Raw genomic sequence first — 27,476 nt, 5'->3', positions numbered from 1 at the left:
GGACAGGGAGGCCTGGTGTGCTGCAATTCATGGGGTCGCAAAGACTCGGACATGACTGAGTGACTGCACTGAACTGAACTGATTGTTGTTGTTACATGTAATGCATTTAGATCCTTGCCTGGAAAAATAGCAACTTTTCAATAATTCTTAGGTATCATCATACTATATAAGATGGAATAATAATAGTATCTAACTCACAGAGGTGTTGTAAGAATTCAAAGGGTTAATTCATTACAGATGGCCAATGAAAAGGGTGAAAGTGTTAGTTGCTCAGTCTTGTCTGACTCTTTGCACCCCCATGGACTGTAGCCCACCAGGCTCCTCTGTCTATGGGATTCTCCAGGCAATAAAACTGAAGTGGGTTGCCATTTCCTTTTCCAGAGGATCCTCCAACCCAGGGATAGAACCTGGTCTCCCACCCACAGGGAGATTCTTAACCTTCTGAGTTACTAGAGATAGCCAATCAGTTCAGTTCAGTTAGTTCAGTTGCTCAATCATGTCTGACTCTTTGCGACCCCATGGACTGTAGCATGAACGCCAGGCCTCCCTGTCCATCACCAACTCCGGGAGTCCACCCAAACCCATGTCCATTGAGTTGGTGATGCCATCCAACCATCTCATCCTTTGTCATCCCCTTCTCCTCCCACCTTCAATCTTTCCCAGCATCAGGGTCTTTTCAAATAACTCAGTTCTTCGCATCAGGTGGCCAAAGTGTTGGAGTTTCAGCTTCAGCATCAATCCTTCCAATGAATATCCCGGATTGATTTCTTTTAGGATGGACTGGTTGGATCTCCTTGCTGTCCAAGGGACTCTCAAGGGTCTTCTCCGACACCACAGTTCAAAAGCATCAATTCCTCAGTGCTCAGCTTTCTTTATAGTCCAACACTCACATCCATATATAACTGCTCGAAAAACCATAACTTTGACTAGATGGACCTTTGTTGGCAAAGTAATGTCTCTGCTTTTTAATAAGCTGTCCAGTTTTGTCATAGCTTTTCTTCCAAGGAGCAAGTGTCTTTTAATTTCATGGCTGCAGTCCCCATCTGCAGTGATTTTGGAGCCCCCAAATATAAAGTCTGTCACTGTTTGCATTGTTTCCCCATCTATGTGCCATGAAGTGATGGGACCAGATGCCATGACTTTAGTTTTCTGAATGCTGAATTTTAAGCCAACTTTTTCACTCTCCTCTTTTACTTCCATCAAGAGGCTCTTTGGTTCTTTGCTTTCTGCCATAAGGGTGGTGTCATCTGCAAATCTGAGGTTATTGATATTTCTCCCAGCAATCTTAATTCCAGCTTGTGCTTCATCCAGTCCAGCATTCTCATGATGTACTCTGCATATAAGTTAAATAAGCAGGATGACAATATACAGCCTTGACATACTCCTTTCCCAATTTGGAGCCAGTCTGTTGTTCCATATTCACTTCTAACTGCTGCTTCTTGACCTGCATACAGGTTTCCCCACAAAGCCTGAGACAGAACTTTGGGTATCTTCTGAGGAGGTATGGGTCAGCAGAGGACTGCTGTGGGGGCAGGGGCTTTGGGTGCAGTAGACCTGGTTATGGCATAAGCCCTTTTGGAGGAGGTCACCATACACCCATCATAGAGCCGCCAGAACTTACACGGGACTGGGGAAACAGACTCTGCAAGGGCACAAACAGAACCTTGTGTGCACTAGGACCCAGGAGAAAGGAGCAGTGACCCCACAAGAGATGGCCAATAGGCACATGTTAAGATGCCCAACATTACTAATTCTTAGAGAAATACAAATCAAAACTAAAATAACGTACCACCTCACACTGATCAGAATGACCATCACTAAAAAGTCAACAAATAACAATTGCTGGAGAAGATGTGGAGAAAAGAGAATCCTGCTACACTGTTGATAGGAATGTAAGCCTGTGCCCTCACTATAGAAAATAGTATGGAGGTTCCTCAGAAAGCTAGAAACAGAATTATCATATGATTCCAGCAATCCCACCCCTGGGCATATATCCAGACGAAACTGTAATTCTAAATGATATGTGCACTTCTATGTTCAGAGAAGCACTAGTCACAATAGCCAAGACATGGAAACAACCTAAATGTCCATCAACAGATGAATGACTAAAGAAGATGTGGTGTATATACACAATAGAATACTACTCAGTCATAAAAATGAACAAAATAATGCCATTTGTAGTAACATGGGTACAACCAGAGATTATATTAAGTGAAGTGAATCAGAAAGAGAAAGACAAATACCATATGAGATCTCTTATATGTGGAATTTAAAAAATGGCACAAGTGAATCTATCTGTGAAACAGAATCATGGCCATAGAGAACAGACTGCTGGTTGCCAAGGGGGAAGGGATTGGGGAGGGATGGAGCAGAAGGTTGGGGTTAGCAGATGTAAGCTTTTATAAATAGAATTCATAAACAACAAGGTCATATAGCACAGAGAACTATATTTGATATCCTGTGATAAACAATAATGGACAAGAATATAAAAAAGAATGTATATATCAACATATAATTGAATCACTTTGCTCTATAATGGTAATTAACACAACACTGTAAGTCAACTGTATTTCAATAATAAAAATTTTTCATATATGAAAAAGATTCATATAAATGATTCAGAAAAATGATTCATATAAATTACTTAGCTGTGCTTAGAACAATAATAAGTTGGGTACTTGTCATATGCAGACACATTTCTAAAGGATTCACATAAATTATGTCACTTAATCCTCACAGCTCTTTCAAAAAGCAGATACTATAATTATAGCCCTATATGGTAGGAGGTATTATTATCCTATTTCTTAGTAATAAAGGTACAGAGAATAATTCATTCATGGTAACATAATAGTAAGCTACGATTCCAACCTATGTGCCTAGGTGCTCTGCTCTGTAACCTCACTATTCTATCCACAGATAGAAGCATATTCAAGAATTAATCAAGTGCACAGACAGCGATGGATATATTAAGACTCATGATCATGAGCTGGAAGATAATTAGAGGAAGGCAACTCATTCACAGATGTCGTTGACTCTATGCTTTCTAGTATTTTTAAGAACCCTGGTTGAATCTGTGTTCTTCTATCTCTCTGGGCAGGCTCCTCACTTTAGCCAAAAACCAAGCTTGTTTAGCATCCCAAAACACAAACAAGCACCATTCTTTCAGTTCATGTTTCCCCTCCAATCTCCTCTTTTTCCTTTTCACTCTTTCATCCTTTTTCAAAAATCTCTGTATCTTCTTTCTCTTTATCGATTTCACTTTTAATCCCACTGCCATCTGACTCCAGCTCTCAACCTCCTTTAAAGCTGCTGTTATCAGATATTCATATTGCCAAATTCAACGAAGAGTTGTCTTCTTTTTTTATGACTTAGTTGTACACTCTTATGCCTCTGACACTATCGTTGGCTTTTTTCCTTCTCTAATTCTCTGATCACCTCTCTGAGTTTTGCTGTTTCCCTCTGTGTCTTCTTTGTGTGTTCCCCCATTATCCCATTACTTTTAAAACCTGGCACTGTGTCATAATCCCACTACTCTTCTCTTTGCAATATACTTGGGTGATAGAATCTATTCTCTTAGTTTTGACCATTACTCTATGATAATTCTCCAGAATACATCGTTGATCCCAATCTCTCTTCTACCCAGCTTCAATATTGCATATTCAAATATCTGCTGAATTCAGATTTATCAAAATCCTAAAAACACAAAACAAACAAAAAACTGACAAAACATAAACTTGTCATAAAATTACATCCCCCAGCATCTTTTTTGATACCGCACTTCACCTGGTCATCCAAACTGGAAACATGTGGCAGTCACTGTGCATCTCCTACTTTTTTCTGACCCATTATTTTTTTAAAAAAATATTTTACATCATTCTAAACAAAGTCCTACTATCACATCCCAGTCCATCAAGTCCACTCTATTCCTATACAGAGTCATAAACTTGGCTTTTCTTATCTCACAATTCAACTTGAGAGAAAAGTAGTATCTTCCTCATTTTTATATATCAGTGCCTAGGACAAGCACATAATAAATGTTTAATTAACATCTGTTTATTGAAAGGAAGTTAGCAAGAGGAAGGAAAGAAGGCAACTATCATAGAGATAGTATGAATCACCTCAGCTTTTCTCCCATCTACAATGAAAGAAGTGTGTGTCACTCAGTCATGTCTAACTCTCTGCGATCCCATGGACTGTAGACCACCAGGATCCTCTGTCCATGGAGTTCCCCAGGCAAGAATATTGGAGTGGGTAGCCATTCCCTTCTCCAGAAGATCTTCCCAACCCAGGGACTGAACCCAGCAGGTGGAGTCTTTATCATCTGAGCCACCGGGGAAGCCCATTTACAATGAATGGCTTATTATAATGACCAGACTCAAAAGTCACTTTTTCTGCTTTTATTCTCCAAACAGTCTTTAAACAAATGCCATTTCCTACCTCTGAGATGTTTATAGTGCTATTTCTAAAAGTATCCCAGTTTAAGACTGTTAATGAGTGGAATCTTTACTTCCAAAGATTTGTAAAGACAGCAATATAACCACTGAAATGATCAACACCTTTCATGTTGGCCTAATTTTTGTTCACTGTAATTTCATCTGTTCTCTTTAATTAGACTTGATAATCAGATTTTATAAACTGCCTGGCACATTTTTCTTAAACTACATAATTTTTTTTTCAGGATTGGAGACATAAAATCTGAAATTAAGATTCTAAGCATTGGCGGTGGTGCAGGTATGAACAATGCATTTTAAAATTTGTATTTCACTCCAGACATCATGAGCTTCCCTCATAGCTTAGTTGGTAAAGAATCTGCCTACAAATGCAGGAGACCTGAGTTCGATTCCTGGGTTGGGAAGATCCCCTGGAGAAGTAAATGGCAACCCACTCCAGTATTCTTGCCTGGGTAGCAGGTTACAGTCCATGGGTTCACAAGAGTCAGACGTGACTTAGCGACTAAACCACCAGACTTCATACTGCTTGATGGCAATTTTGTCCATTCTTTAGAAAAGCCATTTTCCTTTACTTTTGGAAGATATTAGTTTATTAAAACTGCTGCTGCTAAGTTGCTTCAGTTGTGTCCGACTCTGTGCGACCCCATAGACGGCCGCCCACCAGGCTCCCCCATCCCTGGGATTCTCCAGTCAAGAACACTGGAGTGGGTTGCCATTTCCTTCTCCAATGCATGGAACTGAAAAGTGAAAGTGAAGTCACCCAGTCGTGTCCGACTCTTAGCGACCCCATGGACTATAGCCTACCAGGCTCCTCCGTCCATGGGGTTTTCCACGCAAGAGTACTGAGTGGGATGCCATTGTCTATTAAAACTAGTAAGAGCCATATCACTTCAACTAAGATTAATGTCCCCATATATTTATGGGGTCTAGGACATCAGATTTCATTATTATCTGTAATAGAGATAAGTATGATTTTATTTTTTTAAACATATAAAAAGCATGGGAAAACATAGAATAATTTTGAAGATGACATTGAACCAGATGATTTAACTGTTCATAGTAAAGGAAAATTTCAAAAGACATTCCTTAAGCTTGTGCCACTTAAACGAGATCCATAGACTGGTTGGTGGTTTGCGAACTATTGCTGGTGCATGAGGAGATAAGCATGCCCTGGAATGTAAATCAATGCACAGCTTCTTTCATTGAGAAAGTATCCTATGCAGAAAAGTATGCTTAATGACATAGTGAATTTACCCTCTCGTGGCCCCATTCTTTGAGTTGCCGTGGCCTAAGCCATTCCTTTCCTCTGACTCAGGTTCACAGCTGCCCTCTAAGCATTCTGCACACTCCCCACCTCCCTTTCATAAGCAGTTCATGGTCTCACTACTTAGAACCGGTACTTTTACCCAAGGGGAAATGTGAAGTTTGGATAGGCAGATTAATGAGGGTGTAATCTCTAACTCTGCCACTAATGAACTGTGTGAACCTGGCTAAAACGTAAGCTTCAGTTTGCCCATCAGTAAAATGGGGGCAACGAATTATGTCTCATAGGTTGTAGTGAGATTTATACAGGTAAATTTATAAACTGCTTTTATAAGGTGCAGGTAGGTCATTTCTACAAAATAAAATAAGAAAATTTATCTCCAGACTTTGCCACATATCAAACTCCTGAGTAGTGTTTGATTTAAAGTTGCTAGTCGTCTGAAAGTCTGAGTTAATATAATGATAATATATATAGTATATATAAAAAAATATATATAACATAATATATAGTCACATTATTTATGTTATATAATGTATTAATATATAATAATATAGTCATATATATTATTTATGTGTTGATATCCTTATTATTGTTTTCTTTTAAAACAACCATGGAGTGATGGTTAGTAAAGGTTACCACTTGATAACAAGTGATCACTACATTACCACTTGTCACACAGTGTTAAATACTGATTTCTTGAGTCTCTTAAGTGTAATTGTTCTAACCCTACATGAATGAGTTCAATTGTGGCAACACAACACATCTTAACACAAAGATAACCAAGAGCCCTCTAATGGAATAGGATAGTTTTTTATGTCATCTAGTGCTCATTTTTCATAAAACACACTGTGATATAATGTAATAAGGACTGACTGTTAAAGTAGTTCTACTTTATTATCATCTTTCAGCAAGAAAACAGAAACCAACAAGGACAGGTAATGAAAGATACTGTCATGAATGATCTAATACATTGTGTTTAAGCTAAAATACTCTATTATTGCTTGTGATATTTTATGTCCTAAGGATTATAAGATTGATGAATTGCTCAAAGAGTGTCCTATTAATTCATTTAACCAAGACAGTCATTTCCAGTGTGTTTTGCATATGAATTTAAGGCAGCCACAGGCAATGAGACTTATCATTTGATAGTGCCACTTGTGCTTGGACAAGAAGAGAAGCCCTACAAGGAAAAGTAATTAAAAACAGTCTCTACCATGGCCAAGTTAATTGACATTTTAATATAAAGTTAATTGAACTTCTAATGTAAATTTATCCAGATGCTTATAAGCTATCTAGAGAAAGGAACATTTGCCCTAAACAGTGATTCCTTACATAAAGGTGCAAATAGGGGCTAATATAGAGAACTTTTCAGAACAGAGGGAGTAATGCTTGGTGTTCTTCTGACTGAACCTTAACATTGTATTAATAACAAGCTCTGCCTGAGGGGAATATGGGTGCCCTTTCAGGTCACTCTTCATAAGACACTGGTCAAAAACATAAGAACTGCAAGAGAAATTCAAGCTGTAAATACTTAGCCCTCACTGCTCAAGTAAGATATGAAATCAAAAGTAATACACTTAAAATTCCTAGGTCTAAAGGCCCTTGGCATGAAAGAGCAGAAAGGTGTTTGAAGGGAAAGGACACCCCACTCAGTTAGTTTGAGTGTTTATGTACCAACTGGGAGATACTTATCTAATAGTTTGTCATTGACTAAATGCAAGTACTGGGTGTGCAGAAGAAACACACTTTATTATATAGTGAGGAACACTCTGTCCTTGCCTTAGAGAAATGGTCTCCCTGCATGTTTCACGATCTACAGTGTTCCTGAGATTTTGCATTATCCTGTGGCTTATGTATCCTTAAAAATCCACTGCTGAACTCCAGTCCCCAGTAGATAAGGCCATTGGCCTTGTCTTATACCTTGTGTTCTGCTCCCATAATGCATCTTACAGGGTTCTGCTGCAGTCTTAGCTTATGAGCCTCTCTGTTTTCTCTTCCTAGATGTTTTCTTCTTGGATGCCTACGCACCTCTAGGTCATATTCTGCATATATTTAATGCAAATATTCTCTCTGCATTAATAATGGTGCTACCACTTCTTACCACCACAATGAGAAAAAAAAATCTACCAAAAGAAACAAACTAAAAACTTCCCTAAATCAGATTCGGCATTTATATTGCTTAATGTTCATGCTCTTTGGGGACCTATTTGATTTTCTTCTCAGAACCATGAGTAGGGCTGCTATGCACCCTTTCTGTCTTCTGTCTCTTCTATTTGTTGTTGCTGAGTTGCTTCAGTTGTGTCTGATTCTTTGTGACCCTATGGATTGTAGCCCACCAGGCTCCGCTGTCCATAGGATTCTCCAGGCAAGAATACTGCCATGCCCTTCTGCAGGGTATCTTCCTGACTCAGGGATTAAACTCATGTCTCTTACATCTTCTGCATTGGCAAGCAAGTTCTTTACCACTAACTCGATTGGTATTTGGGTGGAGAGGAATTTCATAATCTGAGGGAGAATGTAAGAATTTTGAAAAAGGCATTTGGCAATTCAATTCAGAAACCAACCAATTATTAAGGCTCTGTGCAGTTCAAAAGAAAGGGAACTGATGGAAAATTTCCCGATGTTACCCATAACTGATCTACCACATCAATAAAATACAATTAATAAGCAACATTATTATTCATAGATTACATGTGTACTGTTAGGAGAATGTTTGAAATAAATACTATGGGTATTCAAAGAAAGAAAGAGAGGAAATCATGAGGAAAAAATCATGTACAGAAATACAGACCATGTAGTTTTTACAGAGGCCAAATGGTGGAGGCGGTGGGTAGTCACTAAGTCGTGCCCGACTCTGGCGACCCCATGGCCTGTAGCCTGCCAGGCTCCTCTGTCCATGGGATTCTCCAGGCAAGAATACTGGAGTGGGTTGCCATTTTCTGCTCGAGGGATCTTCCCAACCCAGGAATAGAACCTGGGTCTCCCACATTGCAGGCATATTCTTACTAATTGAGCTATGAGGGAAGCCCAGAGGCAAAATAAGGAAGTGTAAAGTTGTATATGTGCATGAATTTGTGTGCTTTAATGAAATAAAGTGAGCAATGGGAATGCTTTACTTGAGGTATCACAGCATTTGTATTGTGCTGATTTCAGCAACTGTTTTTAGATATTGAGAGCAACCACATTGTATTCTAAACCTTACAGAATATGCTTTTTGGTCCATTGTCAACATTGATGCATCCTAAAATTAAACTACCCAATGGAGCTTCTTTACTGTTCAACTTTTAATGAGTATTGTCTTTATGTTTGATGGTACATAGAGAAAAAGAAACCCATATTCTTTTTGCTATTAATTTGCAGTGCACACCCTTATACATGGAAAAATGTTCCAGAAAGCAGTAATAGGCAATGTGTTCTCCTTGCTCTGGGCTCTGCTAAAGGAGAATCATTTTATCTGTTTCATTGTTCCATTCTTATGTTCAAATGCCAGAAAATTTTATTAGGTTTAAACAGGACTATAACTTAAATAATCTCATTGTATCCAGCTTTCTACTTCTTTTTATTAACCTATTATGTACCAAATCAGCTGTCATACCTTATATAATAGTGTTTATATTTATACAAAATTTCAATCCACTGAAGCAACTCACATATGAAATACAGGTGGTATGGACCCTCTTATATAATTTTTCCGATAATAATTATGCTGACATGTTGAGAGGGGTTAGGTGGTTTTCTTCTATGACATATAAACATCAACATTAAGACAGAGATTAAAATATAGAAGAGAATTTAGAGATCATCAACACCCTCATTCTACAAACTAAAAACCTGAGAACAATCAAGAAAGAATAAAACCTAGGTCTGTTAACTAAAAAAGCAGTCCAACAAACTGTACTATACAGATATAAAAGTTAATTATTGACTTGGCAAAAGGGAGACTGGGTATTTAGTAAGGACCAGCCATTTGGAAATCTAATGTTATCAGATTTTTAATCTTGTTTTCTTTCGTAAATGACATGTTAAGGTGACCCTGAAGTTTAATTTTCTAAGTGAGGTGAATAGAAGTAGAAATGAATGTAATTAAGGCAAGAACTGGAAAAGTTGGTCTATCCAGTTTAGAAGCAGAAGCTGGTAGGAAGCAAAGGTTAATGTTTCCAGTGTCCAGGTAAGATGCCAGTCTACATCAGCAACTAAGGAATGATTGAGGAAATACAAGGAAATGGAGGATTTTTTTGCCTGAAAAAAAAAAAAAAAAGAATTTGAATGTGCTTATTGCCATCTTCAGATATTTCCTATTAAGCAAACCACAGAATATTTGGCCCTAAACAGCCAGTGGTTGAAAGAGAAAGTCTTTTGTTGAGTTTCAGTATTAGAGTTTATAAATGATCAAGATATGTACTTTCACTTCTGAAAGCACGTATCTTTGGACATAAAGAGCTACCTGTCATGTTAGGAGTATTAGCTTAGACTGGAAAAATACTTTTCACATATGCTATTCAAGGGACTCAGGCACTGACATCTTGGGTATTTGGGCTTTCAGTCCAGTAAACCCGTGATCTTATGAGTAACCTTCTAGAAAGAGTGGTGTGGCACCACTTTTGGTTATACTGCTGCTGCTAAGCCGCTTCAGTCGTGTCCGACTCTGTGCGACCCCATAGACGGCAGCCCACCAGGCTCCCCCGTCCCTGGGATTCTCCAGGCAAGAACACTGGAGTGGGTTGCCATTTCCTTCTCCAGTGCATGAAAGTGAAAAGTGGAAGTGAAGTTGTTCAGTCGTGTCCAACTCTTCGTGACCCCATGGACTGCAGCCTACCAGGCTCCTCTGTCCATGGGATTTTCCAGGCAAGAGTACTGGAGTGGGGTGCCATTGCCTTCTAAAGAAGTGAAATTCAAATAGAACTTCTAGACACGCAGATTATTTTTAGTCTGGATTTGAACTGCTTTATAACTTGACCTGAGTAAAACTGGTTCACTTATGTACAGCACTTCCTTCACAAACAGAAGGATATGGACCTGGGCTCAAGTTAATCGTTAGCATGTAGGATTTAGGGCTATCTACTTCAGATAATTTGGGGCCTCAGATGTAAAGTATTCTTAAAGGTATTCATAACTGTGCTATTTTAAAATAAACTATTCTCCATATGTAAATTTACCAAAAAGGTCTACCTCATTGTATTGTATTTAAAACTTTGAGTGAAGTATTGTTAAAGACAGGTATACTACAGAACTGAGAGGCATGAGCATAATACTATAGTATCGGCACCACTGTCATTAAAACCAAAGTAAACAAGATTGTTTTGGCTAATTCAATAAGGCCTAAAGCAGGAAAACAGGGATTAATGAGCAGAGTGAAGACAAAAGTATCATTATCTGCAGATTAAATGACTGTATACTTAGAAAAGCAAATAAACTCAGTTGTGCAGCCTTACAATTAATAAGAATGCACAATAAGAATGTAGTAATGGCCTGATACAGGTAAAATAGGAAGAAAGCAATATGGCAGATCCGCATTTGTTTCTGCCAGCATTTTAATGTTTTTCATTTACAGGTTGGCTATTTACAATGTACTTAGAAAGTTCATGGCATGTGGCTATCTGTAATTTTGCTGAGGGACAGATTTGTATCTTCCCAGTTCTTATGCCAGTTTAGGACCCATTCTCTTAGTGGGTGAATGTTCTTCTACCTGACATGCACTATTGAATAAAATTTTGTGATTTAATACACACAGTCATATAACCCTGGTATAGGTTGACTATTTCCACCCTCATTTCCATCCTAATCATATATGCCACAAGGAGGGTGGGGTGGGGAGCAGTCCTAGAGATTGGGGGTCAAGACCCAGGGTCTTCTGAGGCTTTGTCTCTATTAACAATAGCAAACTGATAGAAATGGGGAAAAATATTGGATGAGTAAGCTACTAACATACAAAATATAAGAAACCTATTTGGAAAAAAATTTTTACTGAGAACAAGTTGACAAGATTTAAAAAGCAAATATGCCATAATGAGGTTACAGTGGCATGAAAGCTTTCATGTACAAAAGCTAAGAGCAGGAAATGAAATTTTCCTGAAAGTAGCATGGCCTTATGTATTAAGAACAGTAGAACAGTTCTCATATTCATCTAATGCACAAGGAGCTTGTGACACTAGTTGTTACAATACTGGCATAACTTCGTGAACAGCCAATCCCTGCGGTCCCAACAAGGCCCCTGCTGCTCTTCAGTCCCTCCTTGTAGAGTCTGTACATCCTCCCCATTCTATGGATCTCAGCCCCCGACCTCTAAGGTACCCAGCAATGGGACTGGTCTTGCCTGCCCAGGGGTCTTCTGAGAATCTGCTGTAGTTCTTCAGCCTGTATTCTTTGAAAGAGCTGGCATCTGAGACCTGTTGTTTTGGGTTTTGTTTTAATATCACCAAAGATCAAGGTTCTCATTTTAACCATTAATTCTGGTTCTTGGTATGCATATGCAAAAAGATTTTGCACAATAATTCATGGTTCATTGTCAGATGCCTCATAATAGCAAAATGTTTAAAACTAAGTGTAGCTAACTCTATACCTTTTAAACATCACAATATTGTAAGTATAGAGTTTACCTCTCTATGTAATGTACTGAAGCAGCAAATATCTTTGTATTTAAAAAGTCTAAATTGAAAGGTAAGGCAAAATTTAGTCTTTTTTTGAGTTGTTTGTTGAATATGACTACACCTCATTGTTCAGAACCCTTTGGGACATTTTCTTTAAGTTTGTGTCTCAGAGAATATTTTGGTAGTAAGGCTTTTCTTCTGCAGTTGCAAAGCATTCAGGCGATATTCTTCCTGGGCCAACAGCCAGAAGACACGAAAGCAAATGGCAATGCCCTTTTCCGCTCAGAATTTATATTTATAATCCCCTTCCTGAGACTCTCCAGCTATTTTAATATTCTACTCTCATCTTTCCATACCAACAGAACTGCCTCCATACTGAGGCTCCCAGTGTAGAGGTGGGTGGAGAAAAGAGAGAGAGAGTATGGGGGAGGGAGAGAGTTGTGTGGGGGGGCGGGGCACAAGAGAGAGAGACACAGAAAGGGAAAGGGAAAAGAAAAAGACAAGAAAAGGGATCTCATCAATAATCTTTTATCTTTTGCACTGCAGCTCAAAATCAAGTCTGATTTTGCCCTGGTTGCAAACTCATAGCTGAAATTATTTTTCATCACTAAGCAGAGAGTTATCTGGGCAATTTTTCTCCCTAGAGACAATTTTGTGTGTGTGTGTGCCTGATATTCTGGTAGAGGGAACAAGGAAGATCGTAATCTTAATGCAACATGTAATAGAATAAATTTTTTCCTGCTGATAATCTAAAGAACTCATATATATTTTGATGTGAGAAATGAAGCTAGAGTAGATGGAAATCAAATGGCTGGAGATACTGTGACTAGCCTTTAATCCTCCATTTTCTTGACCTGGAGGATGTTTTTATTTGGGGCATAGCCTCGGGGTTCTCCAGCTGGGCTTTGTGTTTCATTTAATGTAGCTCAGTCAGAAAGACAAGCCATCACGAATACATGATGAGTGCTCTTTCAAACTGTCTTTTTATTATGGAGCTGCCCATTTATAAAGGCACATCTTCATTTCCTTCTTTCCCAGCCTCCTTCAGACTTCTCTTAAATATCACCTTTTCCAGGAAGCTTACATGACCACCCAATTGAAAATCACGAACCCTCCCATCATGGCTTCACCTCGCTCTTTTTTCCCTTGGTTTTAGGACTTATCACCATCTGTAAAGGTTGAATGTTTTGGTCTATTTTATTCATTGCTGTATCTCCAGTGATTAGAACCTAGCATTTAGTAGGTGCTTAAAAGTATTTGTTGAATTAATGTATGGTAGCTTCAACTTATTGAATTATTACTATATATCATGAACTGTGGTAAATTATATCCATATAATGCCTTTAACATTTACAATGACCCTGCAGCATAGACCATATTATCCCTAATTTAGAGATATGTAAAGGGCAGAGATATTAACAAATTTGCATATTTCCATTGAATACTAAATTTGAGTCCAATTTTGTCTCTTTATAGCCTCTAACTTTTCCTTTTTTTCCTTTTTAATCCAATGACCTTGGATTTTAAGCAAAAAGGCAACATTACTCTGCTATCTCATTAACTATATCCTTGAAATTCAGGAAATTAAGAAAAGTTGTCTGGACAATATGGACTCCACTCTTTCCATATTGAAATGGGAAACCAAGTTCTGTTCATGGACCTGGAGCTGAAGAATGAATTCTAAAAACTTGTAAACATACAGGCAAAGTTAATTTTAAAGGATAGAGATACAAAACTCTAAGCACAGACACTGAGAAGGGGTGAAGCACCCCAAAAGGTGCAGAGAACGGTAGTTTATATCTTTATTAGAATTGACCTGTTTGTTTTTGGTTGGTTCGGGGCCAGATGCATGTAATTTCTGACCAGTCAGTTTATATGTCGCAGTATCTAGTTTGTCATTTTTATGGCTTTCTTTTGGTTCCCAGTTTCTCAGTTTCCCCAGACATTGTGTTGCCATCCCTCGACCAGTTCTCAAGACTCCAGACCATCATTTAGGGACCAGATGTATGTTTATGAGTTAGTGGTCCACCTGGAGTTTTTTTCCCTTGATAAACTGAACAGCAGTTAATGATTGTCTTGTCCTGGGTCTGAATGTATTATGACCCTCCAGACCAGGGAAGCATTCTTCTGAATGCCTAGAAACTAGAACAAAGAGTTTAGCTTTAGGTTAAAGAAGTGAGATGCTTACTTGAGAAGACAAAAAATGAAATTAAAAAAAGGGAACTGAGGTCTCAAAGTCCTATACTGTCTAACAATTTCTGCCTCAGTATTTTTGAACTTTTTCTTTAAGTTCCACTATCAGAGGTTTCAATTATATATCCCTCTTCAAATATAGGCATGATGTGTTTAAAATATGGCCCATATGAAAGCAAGATATAATCACAAAAATATCTGACTGTAAAATTAAGTGAAACACTCAACGTAGGTCAGAAAGGAGACATGTGAAGTCATTCTAAAGTTGTGGCTGATTTGATGGACAGGGTAATACAAAGGAAAGAGATTTGCAAAAGACAATTTAAAAATTTTAGTTTTCATTTAACTTGCCAAATCAAAAAGCATATTCTATTTGATAGAAAGTAACACAGGAGTGAACAGAAGAGAAAAAACGAAAAACAAAAACCACAAACCAGGCTAATAGAAAATAATTTTTGATTCATGCCAACACATGTTAGGATTTCCTAACTTTGTTCAAGCTTCACTTATTGATAAACTGAGAAAATCAGTTAACCTCATCATAAAATGCCAAGACTCCAAAATCATTGATTTGCTTTGGTAGACACAAAACGAGGTGAGGGTGAGAGAGAAAGAAAAAGAAAACAAAGGAAGATTGTATATGGGAATAAAGTTGCTTAATCACTATAATTTTCCATTTGTCACAGGAAACTTTGCAGATTTTGTTCCAAAACTAGAAACCCACAGTAAGGTTTTATCTAACTAACTGAAACAGCTACTGGCCTAAAAGCTTAGGATGTCAACAATAAGTAGTCTACAATTGTCAGGATCATCATTAAGCAATAAGAGATCATATTAGAACAGAGATTGACCATAAAATGAACAATGAAATGTTCATTATTTTATTGTTCATCAACAATAAAATGAATAAAGTATTGCTTTATCCCCTTTAAACGTAGTCTTCTGGACCTGACAGTTAAGATTCCCAGAAGGCTTTGTTATACACAATAAAAGCAGCAGGCTGCTGGCTTCCACATTTCTTCTGTTTACCCCTGAATTTGCTGAGAATTTCTGAATTATTTGATTGAGTCACTTCTAGCTACCTTCCCTCATTCTTTCAGCATGTTAATTTGGCTTGTGTGCTCTTTTTTAAAAATTAATTAATTTATTTTTGCTGCACTGGGTCTTCATTGTGGTACACGGGCTTTCTCTAACTGCATTGTGTGGAGGCTTCTCTCTAGCTGTGGTGCATGGGCTTTTCATTGTGGTGGCTTCTCTTGTTGCGGAACTTGGGCTCCAGAGCGCATAGGTTTCTGTAGTTACAGCATGAGGGCTCAGCTGCCCCAGGACATGTGGAATCTTAGTTCTTGAACCAGGGATCAAACCCATGTCCCCTGCACTGGAAGACATATTTGTAACCACTGGACCACCAGGCAAGTCCAGCATGTTGTGTGCTCTTTAAAAACATTTATAGGGTGCTTAATATCTAATATTGGAACACATTCATATTATTATGGCCCCTGCTCAGAAGGATTCAGTTGAGAAAGAACAAATGATCTTCTTCCTTTTTTTCCCCCATTGTTTGAATCTCTTACTGCTGGCTAATGGTACTTCCCTGATAGCTCAGTTGGTAAAATAATCAGCCTGCAATGCAGGAGACCCTAGTTTGATCCCTGTTGGGAAGATCTGCTGGAGAAGGGATAGGCTATCCACTCCAGTATTCTTGGGCTTCCGTTGTGGCTCAGCTGGTAAAAATCTGCCTCCAATGAGGGAGACCTGGGTTCAATTCCCAGGTTGGGAAGATCCCCTGGAGAAAGGAAAGGCTGCCCATTCCAGTATTCTGGCCTGGAGAATTCCAAGGACTGTATAGTCCATGGGGTCACAAAGAGTCAGACACAGCTGAGTGATTTTCACTTTCACTTTCATGGCACTATAGTCTGTTGACCCTTCATATGCCTTTCAGTGATTGATGATCAAAGTTGCTCAGTTGCTCAAACTAGCATTTGAGTCCTTGATACCCTTTAACAAACTCATTGGAATCAAGCCTTTGCTTGTTTTACTTAATTTTACAGTAAGATATTTTTTGTGATTATATCTTGCTTTCATATGGGCCATATTTTAAACACATCATGCCTATATTTGAAGAGGGACATACAATTGAAATCTCTGGCAGTGGAACTTAAGGAAGAATTAAAAGGTTTCAGATTGATCGGGCCAGCTTTGGAGAAAATTGTCGCATAGATTTCCTCATTCTCCACTTTAGTTTCCTTCCCCTACTTCCTCCCTACCCTCATCCCCACCCACTGCCATCACCAGCACCTGGGACATTCATTATACCATTAGACAACTCTCTTTTCCTAGTCAGGCATCTTTTGTTCCTGATTTATCTTCCTCATCTCCTTCTTCCAGCCTGCTCAGTCTTATGACCTATGCTTTTTTTTCATCTGCCATATCTAACCTTGGAAAGGTTCTGTTAATGCCATTTATGCCAAAATGTTAAAGACCAGTGTCATTTTCATATGCTAGTCTTGCCAGCACATAAGTATTTTAGTGAAGGTCAACATCATAACTAAGAGAATAAAAGTGCAAAACTTAATTTGAAGGCATTAGTAATAGGGAAAGAAGAGAGATTTTTAAAGACAGGGACTCAATGATAACAATAAAAATAATGAACAGCTAACATTTATTAGGTGCCAACTCTCTTTTGCAGTGTGCTTTATGTGCATTGCCTCATTTAATCCTCACACCCAATAAATTATGTACTATCATTATTGCTGTTTTTCCGATGAGGAAAATACAGTTTGGAGAGAGAAAGCAAACAGCTGAAGGTCGTAATATCAAGTCAGTGGATCAGACAGAGGTGGAATTCAAGTCTATCCAATTTACCACAGTCTCTCTCACATCGTCACCTATAGGCTAAAGTTTCATCAGGGCAGGTGTTTATTTGCTCCTCTTATCATTTGCCTAGTGTAGTGCCTGGCACACAGTAAAATAATCAATGAATCACTGGTACATGAGTGAATGAATAAATACCTATTTTGCCATAACCTCCTTTCCATTTACTTGTCCGGAATCACCTCTTTCTTGGAGACCCTGCCTTACCTACACATTCTAAAACCCTAAATTGCCAGCAGTCCTGTATATACAATTCCACTTCCTGTCCTCTGCCTGTAATTCCCATTTCCCCAAAAGTCCCCAGGCTAACTGTGTTACTTACCCTGTAACACAGAGCTCAAGAGTGGTCTGCCATGCAGCTTTCCATCTCTCTGGCCTCTTGTCTTATCCTCTCCATCACCATTTCCTTCCTTCTTCCCTCCATGGCCCAAACCAAGCCAGGGTTCTTTCCATGTCCGTCTCTTCTACGAGAACATGATGTTTTTGAGGGCACATGTCTCATACAATTTTTTATCCTTCTTTTATACCTGATATATTTTATATGATTCTAGCCTAATTTATCAATTCTACAGCATATTTTTTCATATTTTAATGTCACAGATTGGTATATATCTTCCAGTTGGTGAAATCTTACAATTATAATTGACAGAGTTGTTTTTACTTTATGACTTAGTGATATAAAAGAAGGGTTATTTTTATCCTATAATCAATAGCATCTTAGATTTTACTGTAATACAGTCAGTCAGTCAGTCCAGTCACTCAGTCGTGTCTGACTCTTTGGGACCCCATGAACCGCAGCTTGCCAGGCCTCCCTGTCCATCACTAGCTCCCAAGTTCACCCAAACCCATGTCCATTGATTTGGTGATGCCATCCAACCATCTCATCCTCTGTCATCCCTTCTCCTCCTGCCCTCAATCTTTCCCAGCATCAGGGTCTTTTCAAATGAGTCAGCTCTTCGCAACAGGTGGCCAAAGTACTGGAGTTTCAGCTTCAGCATCAGTCCTTCCAATGAACACCCAGGACTGATCTCCTTTAGGATGGACTGGTTGGATCTCCTTACAGTCCAAGGGACTCTCAAGAGTCTTCTCCAACACCACAGTTCAAAAGCATCAATTCTTTGGTGCTTAGCTTTCTTTATAGTCCAACTCTCACATCCATACATGACTAATGGAAAAACCATAGCCTTGACTAGATGGACATTTATTGACAAAGTAATGTCTCTGCATTTTAATATGCTGTCTAGGTTGGTCATAACTTTCCTTCCAAGGAGTAAGCATCTTTTAATTTCATGCCTACAATCACCATCTGCAGTGATTTTGAAGCCCAAAAAAATAAAGTCTCTGACTGTTTCCATTATTTCCCCATCTATTTGCAATGAACTAATGGGACCAGATGCCATCATCTTAGTTTTCTGAATGTTGAATTTTAAGCCAACTTTTTCACTCTCCTCTTTCACCTTCATCAAGAGGCCCTTTAGTTCTTTGCTTTCTGCCATAAGGGTGGTGTCATCTGCATATCTGAGGTTATTGATATTTCTCCCGGCAATCTTGATACCAGCTTGTGCTTCCTCCAGCCCAGCGTTTCTCATGATGTACTCTGCATATAAATTAAATTAGCAGGGTGACAATATACAGCCTTGATGTACTCCTTTTCCTATTTGGAACCAGTCTGTTGTTCCATGTCCAGTTCTAACTGTTGCTTCCTGACCTGCATATAGGTTTCTCAAGAGGCAGGTCAGGTGGTCTGGTATTCCCATCTCTTTCAGAATTTTCCACAGTTTACTGCAATCCACACAGTCAAAGGCTTTGGCATAGTCAATAAAGCAGAAATAGATGTTTTTCTGGAACTCTCTTGCTTTTTCCATGATCCAGCAGATGTTGGCAATTTGGTCTCTGATTCCTCTGCCTTTTCTAAAACCAGCTTGAGTATCTGGAAGTTCATGGTTCATCTATTGCTGAAGCCTGACTTGGAGAATTTTGAGCATTACTTTACTAGCGTGTGAGATAAGTGCAATTGTGTAGTACAATAAAAGGTATTAAATACAGTTTACCACTTCTGTTTCAATGACTACACTAAAGCCTTTGACTGTGTGGATCACAACAAACTGTGGAAAATTCTTAAGGATATGGGAATACCAGACCACCTGATCTGCTCTTGAGAAACCTATATGCAGGTCAGGAAGCAACAGTTAGAACTGGACATGGAACAATAGACTAGTTCCAAATAGGAAAAGGAGTACATCAAGGCTGTATATTGTCACCCTGCTTATTTAACTTATATGCAGAGTACATCATGTAAAATGCAGGACTGGATGAAGCACAAGCTGGAATCAAGATTGCCGGGAGAAATAACAATAACCTCAGATATGCACATAACACAACCCTAATGGCAGAAATGAAGAGGAACTAAAGAGCTTGATGAAAATGAAAGAGGAGAGTGAAAAAGCTGGCTTAAAATGCAACATTCAAAAGACTAAGATCATGACATCTGGTCCCATCACTTCATGGCAAATAGATGGAGAAACAATGAAACAGTGTCAGACTTTATTTTTCTGGGCTCCAAAATCACTGCAGATGGTGACTGCAGTCATGAAATTAAAAGACACTTGCTCCTTGGAAGAAAAGCTATGACCAACCTAGACAGCATATTAAAAAACAGAGACATTACTTTGCCAGAAAACGTCTATATAGTTAAAGCTATTTTTTTCCCTCCAGTAGTCATGTATGGATGTGAGAGTTGCACCATAAAGAAAGCTGAGTGCTGAAGAATTGATGCTTTTGAACTGTGGTGTTGGAGAAGGCTCTTGAGAGTCCTTTGGACTGCAAGGAGATCCAACCAGTCCATTCTGAAGGAAATCAGTCCTGAATATTCTTTGGAAGGACTGATGCTGAAGGTGAAACTCCAATACTTTGCCCTGACTCATTTGAAAAGACCCTGATGCTGGGAAAGATTGAAGGTGGGAGGAGAACGGGACAACAGAGGATGAGATGGTTGGATGGCATCACTGACTCAATGGATATGAGTTTGATCAAGCTCCAGGAGATGGTGAAGGACAGGGAAGCCTGGTGTGCTGCCGACTGTGGGTTCACCAAGAGTTGGACATGACTGAGTGACTGAACAACAACAACAACATGAATGAATGAAAGGCAATCATAACCCTCCTCAAAACACATTTTTAACCTAGTTGTTCTTCATCATAGACACCGTGTCAGGGCAACAGCTGAGTATTCTTCTTTATTTATGCTGGACTTTCCTAGAGATAGTAAAGTAGTTGAAATTGTTCTTTTCTATTCTATTCTATTCTTTTCTTTCTGGGCCAAGGTGAACTGTTCTATATGCTTTTCTTCAGGTGAAATTGACCTTCAAATTCTCTCCAAAGTGCAAGCTCAGTACCCAGGAGTTCATATCATCAATGAAGTTGTTGAACCAAGTGCTGAACAAATCACCAAGTACAAAGGTACTTGTAACCCACGATGTGTGTGTGTGCACATTCAGTTGCTTATGGTGCTGTATATCAAATCCTATTCTGAAAGGCTTGTCATCCCACATGCATCCCTTCAGTCACTAACAACATGGTGACTGTGGTACATTCTTTGTAAGCTTATTGAGAGAAGAACCTAATTACTTTTTTGGCAGGCATGACTTAAACACCTCAGAATATAAATAGTAACTAGAATACTGTCTCTCCATCCATCCCCTGGTCATCAACCATTATTTTTGATGTTTATTTTAGAGACAGTCATTAATTCATTCAGAGATATTTAAACAGAAACCTTACCCTAAAAGCTTATGTGTAATTGGTAACAGCAAGAATCAGCACACTTTTCTCTGAAAAGGGCCAAATAGTTAGTATTTTAGACTTAGGCCACCTATTCAGTCACTAAGTCGTGTCTGACTCTGTGATCCCATGGACTTCAGCACACCAGGCTCCTCTGTCCTCCACTGTCTCCCAGAGTTTGCTCAAATTTGTGTCCACTGAGTTGGTGATGCTATCTAACCATCTAATCCACATGATCCCTGTCACAACTAATTAGCTCTGCCACTGAACACATGTATACCTGTGGTGGATTCATTTTGATATTTGGAAAAACTAATACAATTATGTAAAGTTAAAAAATAAAATAAAATTTAAAAAAAAAAAAAAACAAAGGCAGCCAGAGACAATCCATAAACTAATATGTGTGGTTATGTCACAATAAAATTTTACTTGTAAACATTCAATTTGAATTTTATATCATTTTTACCTATCATGAAGTATTATTCTTCTTTTGATTTTGTTCAACCATTTAACAGTTTAATGGCACAAAATATGAAGGACAGGAGCATGAAGTCGGGAAGAAGAGTAATGTATATTTTTAGCTTGCAGTCTATTTAAAAATAGGTAGTAAGACAGATATGGTCCATGCCACAGTTTACTGATTCCTGAGTTATAGAATCATATCACCTGTTTTATGTAAATTCTCCATTGATAAAATCCACCAGTTTTTTTCTCATTAACACTTGAGATAATGTGCCTATACACAGCTTTCTTGGTGACTCAGTGGTAAAGTATCCTCCTGCAGTGCAGGAGAAGCAGATTCAATCCCTGGGTCAGGAAGATCCCCTGGAGAAGGGAATGGCAACCTGCTCCAGTATTCTTGCCTGGGAAACCCCATGGACAGAGGAGGCTGGTGGGCTACAGTCCATGGTATCGCATAAGAGTTGGATGTGACTTAGCAACTAAACAACAACAATATTGCCTGTGTCTGATCAGTATTCTCATAATTATTTTTTTATTGGCTCTTTAGTTATCTCTAATTTCATTTAATGCTAGAGGAAAAACTAGGATGAACTCTCTGGTCTTCTGGAGCTGCATAAAAAAGAAAAATGTGCTTTATATCTGTTGTGTATATAATATTGATTGCATTAAAATTCTAAATGGAAATGGGTTCCAAATTTGAAATTAAAATTGATGGTGAGCTACCTTTTCTCCATATTTTAGAGCTTGTAGCAAAGACATCAAACCTTGAGAACATAAAGTTTGCTTGGCATAAAGAGACATCATCTGAATATCAAAATAGAATGATGGAGAAAAAAGAACTTCAGAGGTGGGACTTTATTCATATGATTCAGGTAGGAAATATTTATTGTTATATACTCTCAGAAAAAAAAGATTCTTCAGAAATATTTCAGAGTGCTTAATATTCTAACTTCTAAAAGATAAATGAAAATCTGATTTCTGATTTTATAAGTGAACATTATCTGTCCAAACTGAGAATGGACCAACATCCCAGAGTTTTTCTGAATCCACTTGCTTTTGCCTTCTGTTCATGACCTGGCTATTGTGTATGTGACAAAGGGGCAGGCTGGATGATTCCTCAGGTCAACAAAGTTTTACTGACATCAGTCTTTCTGCCAGAATTTATTTCCGTGGTCCAGCACTAATAGTGTATTTCTTAGAAATACAATAGTGTATTTCTTGTAAAGGGAGTGACTCTTCAGCAGATGATATGGGGACATATTTCCAGAGGTCACTGATGTATCTGAATAGCATATAGGTGTATAGGCTTTGGGTGTTGGCTACCATTAGAAGATGTACATGTTTTAGAAAAACCATGATGAACAAGATGCTTTTTGCTTTCTATAGTCTACAAATACAGTCATCCCAAAGGAATAAACTTTTTTGTAGACATTTTAAAAATTGAAATATAACTGATTTACAATGCTGTGCCAATCTCTGCTGTATAGCAAAGTGACTCACTTATACACCTATAGACATTCTTATTTTTATATTCTTTTCCATTGTGGTTTATCACAGGATATTGAATATAGTTCTGTGCTATATGTTTGGACCTTGTTGATTATCAGTTCTAAATGTATTAATAATAGCCTGTATCTACCACCCCCAAACTCCCAGTCCATCCCTGTCCCTCCCCACCTCCCCCTTGGCAACCACAAGTCTGGTGTCTATGTCTATGAGTCTCTTTCTGTTTTGTAGCCAGGTTTATTTGTACCGTATTTTAGATTCCACATGTAAGTGATGTTATATGGTATTTGTCTTTCTCTTTCTGACCTACTTCAGTTAGTATGATAATTTCTAGGTCCATCCATGTTGCTGTAAATGGCATTCAGTTCAGTTTAGTCACTCAGTCGTGTCCGACTCTTTGAGACCCCATGAATCGCAGCACGCCAGGCCTCCCTGTCCATCACCAACTCCTGGACTTCACTCAGACTCACGTCCATCGAGTCAGTGATGCCATCCAGCCGTCTCATCCTCTGTCATCCCCTTCTCCTCTTGCCCTCAATCCCTCCCAGCATCAGAGACTTTTCCAATGAGTCAACTTTTCACATGAGGTGGCCAAAGTACTGGAGTTTCAGCTTTAGCATCATTCCTTCCAAAGAAATCCCAGGGCTGATCTCCTTCAAAATGGACTGGTTGGATCTCCTTGCAGTCCAAGGGACTCTCAAGAGTCTTCTCCAACACCACAGTTCAAAAGCATCAATTCTCTGGTGCTCAGCCTTCTTCACAGTCCAACTCTCACATCCATACGTGACCACAGGAAAAACCATAGCCTTTGAGCAGCATTCCACAGTATATATGTACCACATCTTCTTTATCCATTTGTCTGTTGATAGACATTTACATTATTTCCATGTTTTAGCTGGTGTAAACAGTGCTACTGTGAATGTAGGGGTGCATGTATCTTTTTGAATTATGGCTTTGTCCAGGTATATTCCCAGGAATGGGACTGTTGGATCATATGGCAACTCTATCTTTAGTTTTCTAAGGAACCTACATGTTTTTCATAGTGGTTGTATCAACAGTGTAGGGGGATCCCTTTTCTCCACACCCTCTCCATACTTGTTTTTTGCAGAATTTTTAATGATGGTCATTTTGACTAGTGTGAAGTGGTAACTCATTGTAGTTTTGATTTGCATTTCTCTAATAATTATTGATGCTGAGCATCTTTTCATGTACCTAGTGGTCATCTGTATGTCTTCTTTGGAGAAATATCTGTTAAAATATTCTGCCCAGTTTTTGATTGGGTTGTGCTTTCTGTTTTTGAGTTGTATGAACTGTTTGTATATATTTAGAGGTTAAGCCAAAAGGAATAGGCTTCTAAAAATTACAGGAAGAAATTACTTCAGGGTTGGCATATCTAGGCAATTCTACATCTTTGCTTTCTTAGCAGACACAATCCTTTAACTATAAGGGAGTGCTTTTAACATTGCCCAGCAAACCTAAGACGTTTCTCTACTAGACTTACTTTTCTATCTTCTCATATAGTTGGCCCTTGCACAACACAGATTTGAATTATGTGGGTTCATTTGTATGCTAATTTTTTCTATTTAATTTTTTTTTTTCTTTGACCACATCACAGGGCTTGTGAGAGCTTTGTTGCCCAACCAGGGATTGAACCCATGCTCCCTGTAATGGAAGCACTGAGTCCAAACCACTGGACCTTCCCTGGATTTTTTCAGCAGTAAATGCTGCATGACTGGATGTGGAACTCCAGAAACAGAGAAAATGCATATGTTATATGTGAATTTTTGACTACACAGAAAGTTGGTACCTAATCCCTGCCTTGTCCAAGACTCAACTGTATAACTATTTCATACCTTCATCTCTCTCCTTACAACTCCTGTAATCCCTTCTTTGCCACTGGTTTCCAACTGATAACTTCCCTTCCTATTCTATAGTGAAAAGAGAAATGATCAGGTAGAAAATCATCTTTTACCCACCACATTTATAGAGATGCACCTGTACCCACCATTTCTTTCTTTCTTCTTATTACAAAAGCCTCCCAGGAATCCTCTTGTACTGTCGGTGGGAATGTAAACTGATATAGCCACTATGGAGAACAGTATCGTGGTTCCTCAAAACAACTAAAAATAGAACTATCATGCTGTGCTTAGTTGCCTAGTCACATCCAACTCTGCGACCCTGTAGACTGTAGCCAGCCAGGCTCCTCTGTCCATGGGGAGAATATTCCATGTATTCTCCCCACAACCCACTCCAGTGTTCTCCAGGCAAGAATACTGGGGTAGGTTGCCATGCCCTCCTGCAGGGGATCTTCCCAACCCAGGGATTGAACTCAGGTCTCCCGCATTACAGGTGGATTCTTTACCATCTGAGCCACCAGGAAAGCCTGAGAATACTGGGATGGGTAGCTTATCCCTTCTCTAGAGGATCTTCTCAACCCAAGAATCAAACTGGGATTTCTTGCATTGCACGTGAATTCTTTACCAACTGAACTACCAGGGAAGCCCAGAACTACCATATGACTCAGCAATTGCACTACTGGGCATATACCCAGAGAAAACCATAATTCAGAAAAATACATACACCCCTGCGTTCATAGCAGCACCATAGAGACAGAGGTGTTGAGAACAAATATATGAACACCAAGGGGAAAAGGGGTGGGTGGGATGAATTGGGAGATTGGGATTGACACATGTACACTACTGATACTATGTATAAAAGCTAACTAATGAAACCTACTGTATAGCGCAGGGAACTCTACTTAATATGCTGTGGTGACCTGAATAGGAAGGAAATCTGAAAGGGAGGGCATATATGTATATGTATGTCTGATTGATTTTGCTGTACAGTAGAAACTAACACAACACTGTAAAGCAACTATACTCCAAAAAAAGTTAATTCAAAAAACAACAAAAGCCTCCCTTTATCAAAAGCCAATCCCTTCACATATGCACTGAATCCCATTCCTCACTTGCTATAAAATGTTGCAGCTTCAGAGATCATTCTCGTTTCTCTCCAAACCTCCACATTTGTTCTTTCTTTCTTATCTCTGCTTCCTCTGCACTACTACTGTCTTCCTCTCTGTCTACTCTGCATTTTTGTTATGTCTCTGTCTCCTCATTTTTCCTTACAGTCCTAACATTCTCATGGCATCTTTCAACTTAATATTCATAGTCAACTGCAGAGAATCTGTGTCTATTAGATCAATTTTCAGAGCATCTGCTATGATCGGCCTCCTCTTTTTGAGCTAGGTCATGTCAAGGATTATTAGCGATCTTGTGGACTAGCTGCATCTGGGTGCCTGTCTATGTGGTCCCTGTGGTGAACAGCATGGAGTGACATGATACTAAATATGGCCTCTGAGACCACACAGACCATGTGCAGGTCCCTTGTATTTCATTAATTCATGTGAGGGAGGCAGAGCTCAGGTTATTTTTGCTTTATGCAATAAATTCTATCATGTGTGTGTACATGCTCAGTCATGCTCAACTCTTTGTGATCCCATAGAGCCTGCCATGCTCCTCTGTCCATGGAATTTTCCAGGGAAAAATACTGGAGAGGGTTGTCATTTCCTACTCCAGGGTATCTTCCCAACCCAGGGACTGAACCCATGTCCCTTGCATCTCCTCCATTGGCAGGTGGATTCTTTACCACTGCACCACCTGGGAAGCCCATAAAAAATTGAATAAAATATTGAATTTTTGTCTAAAAGAGTAGAAGATGAGACATAAAAAATAAGTGTCTATGTGGGGTAGATTCCAGGGCTATAAGCCCTCAGGGGAAAATTTCCATTGCCCATGTATAATTCCAGGCTCTATCTGTGTTAGGTGGAAAGACCTCTCCCTGCAATTCACCAGAGATCGTTCAGAGTTATTTAAAATGAGTGGACTGACACCTATCCCCTTGTGATGATGCTGCAACCTAAGGCTTTATCCAGTCCATTTTCCTAGAGAATCTGTCAACATCAAAGCTTGTCGCATTTTCTGTGATTTAAAAAAAAGCATTGGTGAGCATATGGTAAAGCTAGTGCAAAGGGCTTAATTTTGAAGCAACGTTCCATGAAATGGAATGTTTTTATGGTGCCAGCACCATTTTCTCCCAGAAGAACTACAATTCACAAAATATAGAGAAAGCACAGAATCAATGCCCCCATGTGGAGTAGAGACTGTCTGAAGCTATAAATGTTTGTGTTACTGAAGCCAGAAAGAGCAAATTTTAAACTATTTGATTCTTGTTGAGTAAATACCAGTTTCCACTATCCCCAAATATTTTCTCTCATTATTATTCTATCTCTCCATATAACGTCTTTAACTTCTAAATTTCTTACGTGTTTTGTTGAGTAAAAACCCACTCAACTTGAAAA

The 27,476-nt window shown here is 38.8% G+C and overlaps 1 protein-coding gene across 2 annotated transcripts in view; it reads left to right on the top strand.

Moving 5' to 3' along the window:
* HNMT (histamine N-methyltransferase) overlaps positions 1 to 27,476 on the top strand; it is a 92,707-nt gene that overhangs the window by 56,557 nt on the left and 8,674 nt on the right. For both annotated transcript variants that reach the window (NM_001035434.1, XM_059876413.1), the window contains 3 exons: positions 4,679 to 4,731; positions 20,720 to 20,827; positions 22,352 to 22,482. In NM_001035434.1, coding sequence (NP_001030511.1) covers positions 4,679 to 4,731; positions 20,720 to 20,827; positions 22,352 to 22,482 — 292 coding nt within the window. The remainder of the gene's footprint in view (positions 1 to 4,678; positions 4,732 to 20,719; positions 20,828 to 22,351; positions 22,483 to 27,476) is intronic.

Source organism: Bos taurus, chromosome 2, assembly GCF_002263795.3.
Source record: "Bos taurus isolate L1 Dominette 01449 registration number 42190680 breed Hereford chromosome 2, ARS-UCD2.0, whole genome shotgun sequence".
Classification (NCBI taxonomy): domain Eukaryota; kingdom Metazoa; phylum Chordata; class Mammalia; order Artiodactyla; family Bovidae; genus Bos; species Bos taurus.
This window is presented reverse-complemented; position numbering and strand designations above follow the sequence as displayed.